The sequence below is a fragment of the Pygocentrus nattereri genome, chromosome 2, assembly GCF_015220715.1.
Source record: "Pygocentrus nattereri isolate fPygNat1 chromosome 2, fPygNat1.pri, whole genome shotgun sequence".
Lineage (NCBI taxonomy): Eukaryota > Metazoa > Chordata > Actinopteri > Characiformes > Serrasalmidae > Pygocentrus > Pygocentrus nattereri.
In genome coordinates this window covers 37930010-37942794 of record NC_051212.1, presented here as the reverse complement: position 1 = coordinate 37942794, position 12785 = coordinate 37930010, and the positions used below count along the sequence as shown (strand labels likewise).

The window sequence follows — 12785 nt, the reverse complement described above, 5'->3', positions numbered from 1 at the left end:
CTCATTAGTGTGCACGTGGAGTTTCACTGCACGGATGGGTTGAATTTCCCCATTGTGGGACTTAAGGATCACCTAATCTTATTTTTTCAGCCCTTGTTTGCGTCATAGTTGGCAGAGAGAAGTTAAGGTTCAAGAGAGCAACATCCACCCTCCAACTTTAATTAATGTCTTACTTCATTATGCTCTGTTTTTACTAGCATTGCTCCTTTCTCTCCACAGAAACTGAGTGTGCCAGATGGCTTCAGTGTGACCAGCCCAGACAAACGTGGCTGGGTGATCCACCCACTGGGCTCCGATGGCCAGTTCCCCATCTGGATGATGGCTGCCAGCATTCTGCCTGCCTTGCTTGTCTTCATCCTCATCTTCATGGAGACACAGATCACCACGTGAGCAACCATCCCATTCCATCTCATGTGTGCCTTGATCTCTTCAATCATATCTGCTTGTTAAGATGTGACCTACTGATACGTCATGTCAGGGTGTTGGCTGAGGCAGCAGTGCAGCAGTACGGTGTCCCTTGATGTTCAAGAGTCCAGAAACTACTCTATTGTCATTGTGCCGCTTTCCTTGCAATGAGAAAGAGAAGAGGAAATGGATGCAGTTTATAATGGTAAGTTACAATTCTTAAAGGAAGGAAGGAAAACGAAGATTGGCGCCAGTGGGCCCATAGCCTATATCAAGGGCAACTGCAAAGGGCCAGTTTGGCTTTTGTCAGTGGATACTAGTGTTAGCAAGGTTGGGTAGCTAATGTTCGAGCCCACTGGGACCAAACACCATTTTTCTTCAGTCGTTTAAAAATTGTAGCTCACCTTATCAACTGCAGCCATTTCATCCTCTTTCTCATTGCAAGGGAAGCAGCAAAATAACGATGAGGAAAAAGAAAGGGAAATACTTTCCACACCAAGGCATTGTTTAAGTTCAAATTCAAATTAAATTGACATGTCCCAGCGGAACTGTTAAGAAATGCCCCTTGATGCCAAAGAACACTCACATTTTATAACAAAGCTTTTCAATACAGAGCATGTCTATAACTACCTTTCTAAAGCTTTAGAATGAAAATTGAGTAGGAGTAGCTCAAGATTCAATGCCTTCTCTAAATCTGCTTCACTCGCCATGCGAACTGTGAAAACCAGCTGGTGACGAGTTGGACGTTGTCGCTTTAGATTCCTTTAAGGCAGAATAAGAGGGATTTGTACATTTGCCGTTTAAGCATACACAGATCAGGCATAACATTATGACCAACTCCTTATTTCTATGCTCATTGTCCATTTTATCAGCTCCACTTACTATATAGGAGCACTTTGTAGTTCTACAATTACAGAATGTAGTCCATCTGTTTCTCTACATAATTTGTTAGCCATCTTTCACCCTTTTCTTCAGTGGTCAGGACCCCCATGGACCCTCACAGAGCAGGTACTATTTGGGTGGTGGATCATTCTCAGCACTGCAGTAACACTGATGTGGTGGTGCTGGTGTGTTATTGTGTGTTGTGCTACTACAAGTGGATCAGACACAGCAGTGCTGCTGGAGTTTTAAAAATCAGTGAGTGGACAGTGAGTGGACACTCACTTCAGCCGCACTGCTGTGTCTGATCCACTTGTACCAACATGACACACCCTAACACAACAACACATACCTGCTCTGTGAGGTTCCATGGGGGTCCTGACCACTGAAGAACAGGGTAAAAGGGGGTAACAAAGTATGCAGAGAAACAGATGGACTGCAATGTGTAAATGTAGAACTACAAGGTGCACCTTTCTAGTAAATGGAGCTGATGAAATGAACGATGTGTAGAAACAAGAAGGTGGTCGTAATGTTATGCCTGATCGTATATCCAGAACTGTAAGAAATTGATGTAGCTGTCTATGGCTTTGGGGTGGGGGGGTGTTTTGCTCACTAGGCTCCAGCTTTGTGGTATACTATTCAAAGCTGGCCTCTCCAGCTCAATGAGAGAGAAAGCAGTGATGGTTGATTAAGCTACAGAGAGAATGAAGAGAGGGAGTGGCATTAGCGAGAGCAAAACAGTGAATCATACAAATAAGTTATTTTCTAATTGTTTCATGGCAGTTACATTCTAAAGCACAAATAAACATGGCAGCAACACCTCCGCACAACCCTGCATGTGTTTACAATGCAGATCATTGACGTGAGGACTGGCAATGTAAGTAATTTCGTGCTGATAAACCTATTCAACATATGTGAAAAGAAATTATATTGCTGGGATGAATCTGATCCAAACCTTTCACTTTCATTGTCATAGTGATTCATTTCATTGATAAATCCAACCCCTGCCCCCTAAAAAGAAAAAAAAATTTAAACAGCTCTCAAAGCCATAAGAGCTGGTTTAGGCTTCAACTAGTAGAGGCTTGGACCAGGACGCTGGGAGATTGATGCATCATGTTTTAACAAACGAGTTGGAGTTGAAAGAATTAAGACCTTTTTTAACCCTCAATGCTGCCTCACTAAAGAAAGAAATGATCATGAAAAAATTCACAGGTTCCCTTCTTGTTGTTAGCTTTTGGGATCTGAAGGAGCGTCTAGAAGCGAATGGAAGCATGTGAACCAATCACAGCACTGTTTCTTGCATGGTGTCAGCTATTTGTTGGCTCTACACATCCAATCCAGTTCATGAAGGAATAGATACTCAGCCCAGATACTCAGAAACTGTATCCCCAGAGGGTTCAGAAAACTCTGCTCTAATGTGTTCATATGCTTCTTTTGATTACCACTTCTGAGTAGTTTAGAAGGCGTTTAGTTCTGTCACTGTATCTGATGTGCTGTCAAGTACTGTTCTATGTTTGTAAGTCTGTGAATCTCTCTCTCTCTCTCTCTCTCTCTCTCTCTCTCTCTCTCTCTCTCTCTCTCTCTCTCTCTCTCTCTCTCTCACTCTCACTCTCACTCTCACTCTCACACTCTCACTCTCACTCTCACTCTCTCACTCTCACTCTCAGACTGATTGTAAGTAAGAAAGAGAGGATGTTGTTAAAGGGTTCTGGCTTTCATTTGGACCTGCTGATCATTGTAGCTGTGGGTGGGATGTCAGCATTGTTCGGCCTCCCATGGTTGGCTGCTGCCACAGTGCGTTCTGTGACCCACACCAATGCCCTCACAGTCATGAGCAAGGCTGTTGCCCCTGGTGATAAACCCCGCATCCAAGAAGTGAAGGAGCAGAGAGTGACTGGACTTCTTGTAGCAGTTCTCGTTGGTAGGCTTCTTTATAGTATTGGTGCTGAGAAAGGGGGGATATTTGGGAATATTTTAAACACTATAATCGTGTCTTTCCTGGTGTCTCCACAGGTCTCTCTATTGTGATTGGAGACGTTTTAAGGCAGATCCCCATCGCTGTGCTTTTTGGCATTTTCTTGTACATGGGGGTGATGTCGCTCAATGGCATCCAGCTGACGGAGCGCATGATGCTGCTGCTAATGCCTCCTAAATACCACCCGGACCACACCTACGTGCGCAAGGTCAGTCACCTTTAGGGCACAGCTACCAAACCACACTGTCCACGCATAGTAAATAAGTACCATGTTATGCCTGCATGTTAAAGCAGCAATGATGATTTGATGCTGTTACTTTGTGTGTGGTTTAGGTTAGCCTAGGATATGAATTGTAGGGGTGGGGCTAAAAGTGATCAGGCTAGGATTTGCACTGATAAATTAGGCCTTGCCAATGTTCCATCACACGTCATTAACCTTTTGACCTGTCTATTTCAGGTGCGTACTCTACGCATGCACCTTTTCACTGTTGTCCAAATGGTGTGTCTGGCTGTGCTCTGGGCCGTTATGACCACTGTGGCCTCGTTAGCCTTTCCCTTCCTGCTCATCCTTACTGTGCCCCTCAGAAAGTTCCTACTCCCACGGATCTTCAACCATCGCGAGTTGCAGTGTGTGAGTTTTCCTCTGGTCCACTGCCTTCGAGTAACTTGCAGATAAAACTTGGTCTGTAAAAGTGCCATTGTGATGTGTTGTAAGTGCTGTTGCATATTTGTTTAACTTAAAAAATAAAAACACAGTCAGGGATTTATAAAGCTGTTTTTGTGTACATCCCAAAAAGAGCAGGCATTTTTTAAATGTTAAAGGTTTGAGCAAGATTATTATTATTATTATTATTTTTTTTTTTTTTTTTTTTATAAATGTACACATCTGCTACAAACACAAACATTTGTTTAGAGCACCACTGTGAACAATTCAGCCAAAAGTGATGAGTAAAAATGTAACTTAAACTTTTATTCTGTAGTTGGGGTTAGTTGTAACAGGAAAAGTCTGGTAAATCGATGCAAACACAATAAATTCAAAGCAATCCTTTGGTGAATATCACTGGCAAATACATTTTTTTTACTAAAAATTAGCATAGCAAATATCAACATCATGAAACAAAAATATTTTATTTAAAAAACATAAAAAAAAATGTAATGACATTTGTAATACATTTGATTTGAGTGTATATGGGGGAAATTGTTACTTTAGGAGGTTTAGTTGAAATACTGTGTTATAACTAATCCCTCCATGAGGAAGGCGTACTTTCAAACTTCTAACTCTCGCTCTATATCACTCTATAACTCTATATGCTTCAAAATTGTGCTGTATTACAGCCACTGAGAAGGTGAATAAAATAACATGCATGTGAATTATGTGTCTTAAAGACACAACTCTGTAATTGGAAAAGCGTATAATGAAAACAAATACATTTAGAATGTAAAAGCAGTTTTTATGATAAATCTTGAAGTATGTCAGACAGCTATTAGACTTCATTGATAATGTGACTAAGGTAAAATGACAAAGTGGCTAGAAGCATGTTTTATTTGAACCTGTTTAACTAAATTTAAAAATCTGTGCTACATTTAACCCCATGTTAGATTGTGCCCCACTCTCTTTACATACCATACAATTGCATAAACCAGTGGTACTTTTTCAGAATTTCCTTTTTTAGGGATAAAAATATTTGCGACATAATAACACAGGCAAAAAAATCGGTGGTATGTGAGTTTGTCAGTAATCCGATCAACATGTTTACATGCACTTGAGTAATCAGATAATGAGAAACTCCAGGTCTATGAGAGTCAGGCACTAATCAGATTTCTGCTTTGCAACCAGCCAATAAACTCACAGAAGACATAATGTAAACTTTTAATAATGTAAAACTTTTTTTTTTAACGTTGCAGCACTTTACCTGAAAATATGAACATGTATCATGTAAAAGATGAAGAATATTTAAAACCTTCATTACATCGAGCATGTAGTTGGTTTCATCTTGCGGCAGTGTTGCTTGCCCATTTTTCCGATGCCGCAGCCTGTTTTCGGACATGCGCAGACTGAGAAAATCGAAAGAAACCTAAGAGTTTACATGCACTGAGAAATCTGAGTACTTGGCTAAATTCCAGCTCTCTTCATCGGATTTCTAGACCTTACTCCGATCTAAGAAATCAGATCATGCTGTTTGCATGACCATTGTGCATGTAAACTCACTCATTGTGACCTCTTGAATTATTTTATAACATTCCACATTTTGCTTGCTTTTCTCACAGCTTGATGCCGAGGATGCAGAGCCCAAATTTGATGTAAGGGAGGGACAGGACGAGTACTCGGAGATGCATATGCCTGTGTGACCCTGTCCAGGGCTCCTGCTGGTCTCTGACACACTTCTTTGCCAGAGGGGTCCAAAGATAAATTTTCATTCTCACTGAATTGGTAGAATCACAGACATTATCCTGGCTGTGGAACAGTTCCAGTCACATCTTTTACTTGCAATGCACATTACGCACAACAACATTCTGACAAGTCATCTCACGAAAGGCTGTGCCAGGTCAAATCAGTCACTGCAGTCCTGCTCCCAGGAGCACGAGATTCATGCCTAAAGAGTAGTTTTTTAGCTTAGTCTTTATCGTTTTTTTTTTTGTTTTTTTTTTGATGGAAGAGCTATATTTATATCTGTATTTAACGGTTCCCTGAGTGTCTGTTGCAAGTGGATCTTATAGATCATATAGATCTTACAGAAATATATTTCTTATAACCAACATTTTATTCAAGATGGTTAGTGTCCCTGTGCAGTGTGAGCTTTGTATGTTTGTGTTGTAAGTGGGAAGTGAAACCACCAGGTAGCTCATGTCACATGAAGCACTTTATGACAAATGCTTAGCTACTGTCTACCTTTTTAGCCTTTTACCTTTACATCTCACATAAATCAAGGTGAAACAGCGAAGACTGAACAACTGTATGAATATCTCAAAGACATTAAAGTAGCAGAGCTGTTTTCAGGACGCTCCTTTTTTGTACCACACATAAAAAGCACTCATTATTTTAACTTGGATGTTTCTTCGTGACTATATATGATGTCTCTCGTGAAAAAATATGCAAAGCTTTTGACTGCAACACACGGTTATCTTTATATTTAAAACCTAACGTATTAAAAGACCAGTGTGTTACAGAGCTGTGGTAGTGCTCTACAGTGAAGTCAGCTAATCACTAAACATGAAAGTCCAAATGTTGGCTTTTACTAGTGTCGGTGTGGGCAGTGTGTTTGTTTCAGTCGCAGTGTTTTTACTACTTTGACACCACACAGCTTTGTTGAAATTAAACAATTAACAAGCAAAGCATCAAAGAGGCCTAACAGCTGAATGCTTAAGACTGAAATAAGTGGATGTAAAATAAGAATAGTGTAATTGATTCATTTCAATAGTAGCAGTGTTTTTAATAGTCTGTAGGAGTATAACTGAGAAAGATAAGGGAACTGCCAGTCAGTCCAAATGATATAATTATATTTTGAAGGGGACTGTGGCATACATCATTCCGATTACTGAGCAATTTCTGTTAATTATTAGAGATTGTTTAGGAGTCTGTAGGGTCTGATTGATTTGAATACTTGTGGCAGATGCCAATACCAATTTTAGATTTTTATTTTATTCTACAGTTGTAGTTATACAGTGCTTACTGCTTACTGATACACTTGGTACGTCTCAATTATCACACTTAAAATCAAAAAGAAACTTGGTCACATATATTGTAGCACTAGTGGTGGAGCTATGCAGTATTCTTTGCGGTTTTCTTGTTTTTCATTAGTTCTTTTCATGAAAGTTTTTTTTTTTTTTCTTTTTTTTTGTGTAAAACGTTCTCACACTAAAGGTTAGTTTTGGCTACATTTCGCATGTTGTAACATTAACCATGATGGTGTTTTGTGTTCAGGTTTACCACATTTAAACAGGTTTAAACATTGCTGTTAGTAATTTAAACTCGTTTCCTGATGATGGTGTTATTATTTATTGGCACGTTACTGGTGATGTTTATGGCGACACCAATGAAACCACGAGTCATCAATGTTGGCTGAATGTTGAATTATTGGCCAACTGAAATGTTGGGTGAGCCCTGGTAGTCAGCAGATTGGTGATCTTTCAGCATTTTAATTAATTATGGGCCTCAGTGAGTTCAGCTATTAACAAGTCACATCTGTGCAATAAGTCATTCATTCGATATGCTGATCTCTGAATTTTAGTCTGTAGTGTTGTGCTTTTCTATAAAAGCAGTTTAAAGAAGCAGCAAAAAGCTGAAATTGAAAACATCTATGCATTTCAAAGTTTTATTTTTGTCTTATCTGTGTTATAATTCATCTCGTCTCTCTGATTTCACTCTCTGAAAACCTTTCGTTGGGTGGTAAACGAAAAGAACGTGGATTAATGATTACAGATGCAGTCTTTTTTTTTTTTAAATGGAAAAATGACTTGCTCACATTCCAGATGATCCAAATGAGTTTTTTTTTTTATTATCTGTGATTTATTTTTTTTTTAATACTTTGTAAATTATAAACTTGTGTATTTCCCAGTTACTGCCTGAAGTGTTTGCGTTACAACCACCTGAGCTCACGTTGTAGTGCCTTTTAATATCACTAAGACGTGCCGGAAGAAACTGTGTGTAGTTGCTTTTGCTTGACGCCAAACGAAAGATGATCGCACAAATGTGAAGCAAAAGTGACCTTGTCTGATCCTGTACGGATTATGTGAGAGAGTTGAGCTGAGAGACTGCTGCAGTCTGTCAGTATCACTACCACTAACTTCTCTGTGTGTATGTATACACAATGCAGACAATAAAGCAATTCAACATTCCTTTCTATGTGTGTGCCATTCTTTTAATGCATTTACACTGTTTCCAGAATAAGCAGTCAGTTTCTTTTTAGTACTGGTACTGTAGTTATTATAGCTCATATGTAATATCTTTAGGTGTTCTATATTGTGATGGATGTGTTTTTGAAGGTCTTTTATTAAATTGTCCTTATGCACTTGGTGAAAAAGGACCACCTATGTACTTAAGTATTTAGCTGTGTATGTTGTGGGTGCTTTGATTTATTGTGATTTATAAGTGCATCATATTCTTTTGGGCATTATGGACAACCTAGTATTTTTATTTCACAGCATCATAATGAAGTAAACTATGTTATGGTCAAAACTTGGACTGTTATAAAACACTCAAAAAATAGAAAAATTTGAAGCCACATATGAAAGTATGTGCATTGTACTTGAGTACAATAATTACTTTATTGCCCACCACTGCTCACTGTCCACTTTATTAGAAACATGTACCTTTTAGCTTCACCTTGTGGGGGTAAAGTTAGAGACTAGCTCAACCTTTGTTGTACAATTTGTGTCAGTCATGCTCTGCGCCAGAGATGCACAACTTGGGTCCTGGAGATTTTTCTGCTCATACAGACCTGAATCAGTTCGTTTGTTAATTGCCAGGTGTGGTGGGCGTTGGAAGTAGGGGATCTATCAAACAGTGCTGAACACCAACCTTCCAGGGCTACCATATTAGTGTCACTAAATAATATCTGGATCTGGACAACAGTGGTCCTGAGGTCAGAAAATTACCAGTAATCGCTGGGGTACAAATGAGCTATCGTCTGTAACTGATCACTTTAAGAGCTCCAATGTGTCACAAGGGCAAGGCAGGTGTTTCTAACAAAGTGGATGGTGAGTGTGACACTGCTGTTTAACAGTTCAACTGAAACTCTCATTTCAAGGAAACCTGCTGCCACCTGCTGGCTGAACAGCTCATAGCAAATTAGAATTAGAATTCAACTTTGTCATTGCGTATGTCGCAGGTACAAAGCAACGAAATGCAGTTTGCATCCATCCAGAAGTGCTTAGCAGAAATATAAATATGTATGTTACAATGTACAGTAAGTATAGTATATAAAAATATGAGGGGTATAGACATGAAGAGGGTTATAGAGGTTATAAACAAGAATGTACAGGTTATATAGAGCAGATCTGTCAGCCAGCAAGAAAATACAAAACAAAATGTATAAAATTCATTTTTTAATTTGCTGAGCTCTACAAAATAATAAAAAGTTTTAAAAAACTGAAAAACAGACAATGCAGTGGGACAGAAATGACTGTCCCAGGACAATAAAATCTTGAGTGGAAAAAATAGTATGTATAATGCACAGGCCTTAAACATGGCTATCCGAGCTACATCTAGACAGCTGTTTTTGGATGAAAAGAGTCCAAATATTTTATCCTTGTGTATTGAACTGATTAATTCAAGTCAACTGCAACGTATATATATATATATATATATATATATATATATATATATATATATATATATATGGACTATGGTAAAGATGCACAATGATTTCAGAACCACATCAGTACTGGCAGAAAACTGATGAGATGATTTATTGACTGAAGATATTTACTGCATTCCGGAAGAACAGAACATTTGCAGGATGCTAGGTTAATATGCTAAAATGTCTCCTTTTGAAACAATCTACAAATCCCCAAAAAAACTGCATAATGATAATCAAGGTAGATAAAGTCCTATTTGATTTTATGAATGTTTCTACACTTGCCGGTCACTTTATTAGGTACACCTTGCTAGTAAAAGGTTGGACCCCTTTTGCCTCTAGGACTGCCTTAATTCTTCGTGGCATACTTTCAACAAGGTGTTGGAAACATTCCTCAGAGATTTTGGTTGGTTATTTGAGTTACTGTTGCCTTTCTATCATCTGGAACCAGTCTGCCCGTTCTCCTCTGACCTCTCACATCAACAAGGCATTTTCATCCAATATGGATATTTTCTCTTTTTCAGACCATTCTCTGTAAACCCTAGAGATGGTTGTGCGTGAAAATCCCAGGAGATCAGCAGTTTCCATGTTAAAAGTCACTTAAATCACCTTTCTTCCCCGTTCTGATGCTCGGTTTACACTTCAGAACGTTGTGTTGACCACCTCTACATGCCTCAATGCACTGAGTTGCAGTCATGTGATTGGCTGATTAGCTATTTGTGTTAACAAACAATTGAACAGGTGTACCTAATAACGTGGCCGGTGAGTGTATATCAGCATCAACCAACAATTCCACTACCAGTGTATCACTGGACTATAGATTTCCGATGTGGATTGTCCTTCGAGCCTAAACTTTCCTGCTCTGTCACATGCAGTTCTGCTCACGAATCAAAGGCTTAATACTTAACTGAGGATCCAAATTATGTAAAAACCCTAAAATATGCTTTGTATCACTCATGTTTAGTAATGAGCTTTTTGACCTGCTGACCCCTGCATAAACCAATCTCTTGAAGCTGGAATCCTGTCCTACACTTATAACATCTCACCATGTACTCATAATTCACATCCTGTTTACATCTGACACAAACCAGGGTGCCAGGTTACCAGGGCGTAGTTGCAACTGGACAATGTCTGTTGTAAACAGAGCGAAATAAATAAAACTGAATTCTATGACCACTCCACAATGATGACCCGTTCTAACCTATTAGTGTCATTCAGCGTTTCAGAGGGCTGAAACTGGCAGTGCAGGTGGGGCAATTAGACCCCTTTTACTGCTACTTATGCAATATAAACCAATTATTCATGTGAAACAACAGCAGTAATAAACAAGACTATGATAAGCTACAAGAATTAGTGCAGCAACTTTGAGACAGCAAAACAAGGAACTAAGCAAATGACAATAGGCCTCATTCACCAATTTCTTTCTAAAGGTTTTAAATTTGTTCTTGAGAAAAGTCCACTTCAGATTCATGCCGTGTTCTTAAACTGCACAACTCTTCACACCTTTTTACTCTTGAGTGTGTGTAGACCGTTCTCTCCAGTAACAAATCCCAAAAAAGAAAACACTGGTGAACATCAGAATCTATGTGAAAACTGCGTGCCTGTGCTTTAAAAAGAAATTTCTTCTAAGGAATGGTTGGTGAATGAGAACCATGGTCATATTTATCCACTTAAAATGGAACTGCACTGATTTTCACGTCTGCATATTTAAATCATTGAGATGTAAACAAAGTCATTCAGTAGTTTGTGTGAAATGTTCCATTCCTGAGGATACCGACTCAGAATCGCTCCCTGTGGTGGTGATTAGAACCAGATGTCCAAAGTGTTTAAGTAATGACTCTAAAAGCTCTGTCACAGAAAGTTTTCATGCAAAATGGTCATGAATACGCAGCCTGATGCCCGAGGTGTTGTTTTATAATAGTTTTGTGATAAAGTTTTGTCTCGAATCCATTCATGGCAAAAAGATACATCCATGATGTTCTCAGGCAAAATGGTACCACAATTTTCTTTTGGAATTACCACTATTATATACACTAGTCGCTTTGGATAGTAAATAAAATGGCTATACCTGAGCTGTGGACATCAGGAAACCTGATTCCTATCAATACCACTGTAAGGAAATTTGAGTCGGCAAGTTTCTCTACAATGAACCACTTTGCATCCAACTACTCTGAATGACTTTGTTTACATCTCATTGACTAAACTGTGCAGAAATTCTCATATAAAGTCATTTAAATATGAAGGGCCAATAAGATCCTAGTCAGGCCTCTGTATGATCCACATGATAAGTGCCACTGTGACTTGTAGGCAATAAAGATGCAGGAATGAGGCCTGCAACTCGACCACATAATAGATACAACATGCATTCAACATATACAACACATCTCTGAGCTCTGAGATCACAGCAGTACTGGGTATTTTCATTGCAGAGCTTTAGTTTTCTAACGTGATTGAGGGGTCTCAGGCATAGAGGCAGATTAAATGGGTTGACTGGGTCTTTAGCTCCGGCTCAGTGGCTCTTCCTTTAACACTGTCTCCACCTCCTCCTCCTTTTTTTCTGTGCCATTGGTCAGCCTCACATAAAGAAACCCAGAGACACGGCCGCTGCGGCTCAGTGCCACCTCACTGCCAGTGTGGACAAGGCCAAAAATGTACAACACACCACTTAGATCGTCTTCAAAGGGATTTTAACCACTGACCAAACCCTCGCCATGGACACAGCACTTCAATTGACATCTGTCTGGACAGCAAACGGGAATGTAAAAGCTCAGGTCATTTAGTCTGCCTTGTTCTGTCTCCAACCTGAGGGACGTTAGTGTTTAGTAGGGCTTTTATTTGGGCTGCGAGAGACGGGAATGTGGGCGCCTTACCCAATCGGTTTAGTCCCTGAAGACGGATATGAAGGCTGGCTGAGTGTAACCGCTTTCAAACATTAAGACTCTACCATTGTTTTTAGTTTTTTTTCCAAAAAAAAAAAAAAGGCCAACCACAAAATGTCGACAGTTAAAACCTACAGTTGGACTCTTATCACTGCGTGGGTACCATGTTTAACGCTGAGTTGGTGGAAATGGGCGTCTCTGCTTGTGCAGCATTATTGTTAATAAAAATAATCTTTCATACAGGCTCAAAACGTGTTTTAACCTGAAAAAACAAACTTTATATTTGTAAGTATCGACCTCCGCCTTTGTCTCCCGTTTTCTCGCCCGTCTTCCCGCGGAGTTCCTCCCCCT

At 39.4% G+C, this 12785-nt stretch overlaps 1 protein-coding gene across 5 annotated transcripts in view; it reads left to right on the top strand.

The window, feature by feature from the left end:
- The window catches only part of slc4a2a (solute carrier family 4 member 2a), a 46559-nt gene extending 38464 nt beyond the window's left edge, over positions 1-8095 (top strand). For all 5 annotated transcript variants that reach the window (XM_017685998.2, XM_017685996.2, XM_017685997.2 and 2 more), the window contains exons 19-23: positions 220-386; positions 2952-3205; positions 3298-3467; positions 3717-3890; positions 5528-8095. In XM_017685998.2, the coding sequence (XP_017541487.1) occupies positions 220-386; positions 2952-3205; positions 3298-3467; positions 3717-3890; positions 5528-5608 (846 nt within the window). In that variant the 3' untranslated portion in view covers positions 5609-8095. The remainder of the gene's footprint in view (positions 1-219; positions 387-2951; positions 3206-3297; positions 3468-3716; positions 3891-5527) is intronic.
- The last annotated feature ends 4690 nt before the right edge of the window (positions 8096-12785 follow it).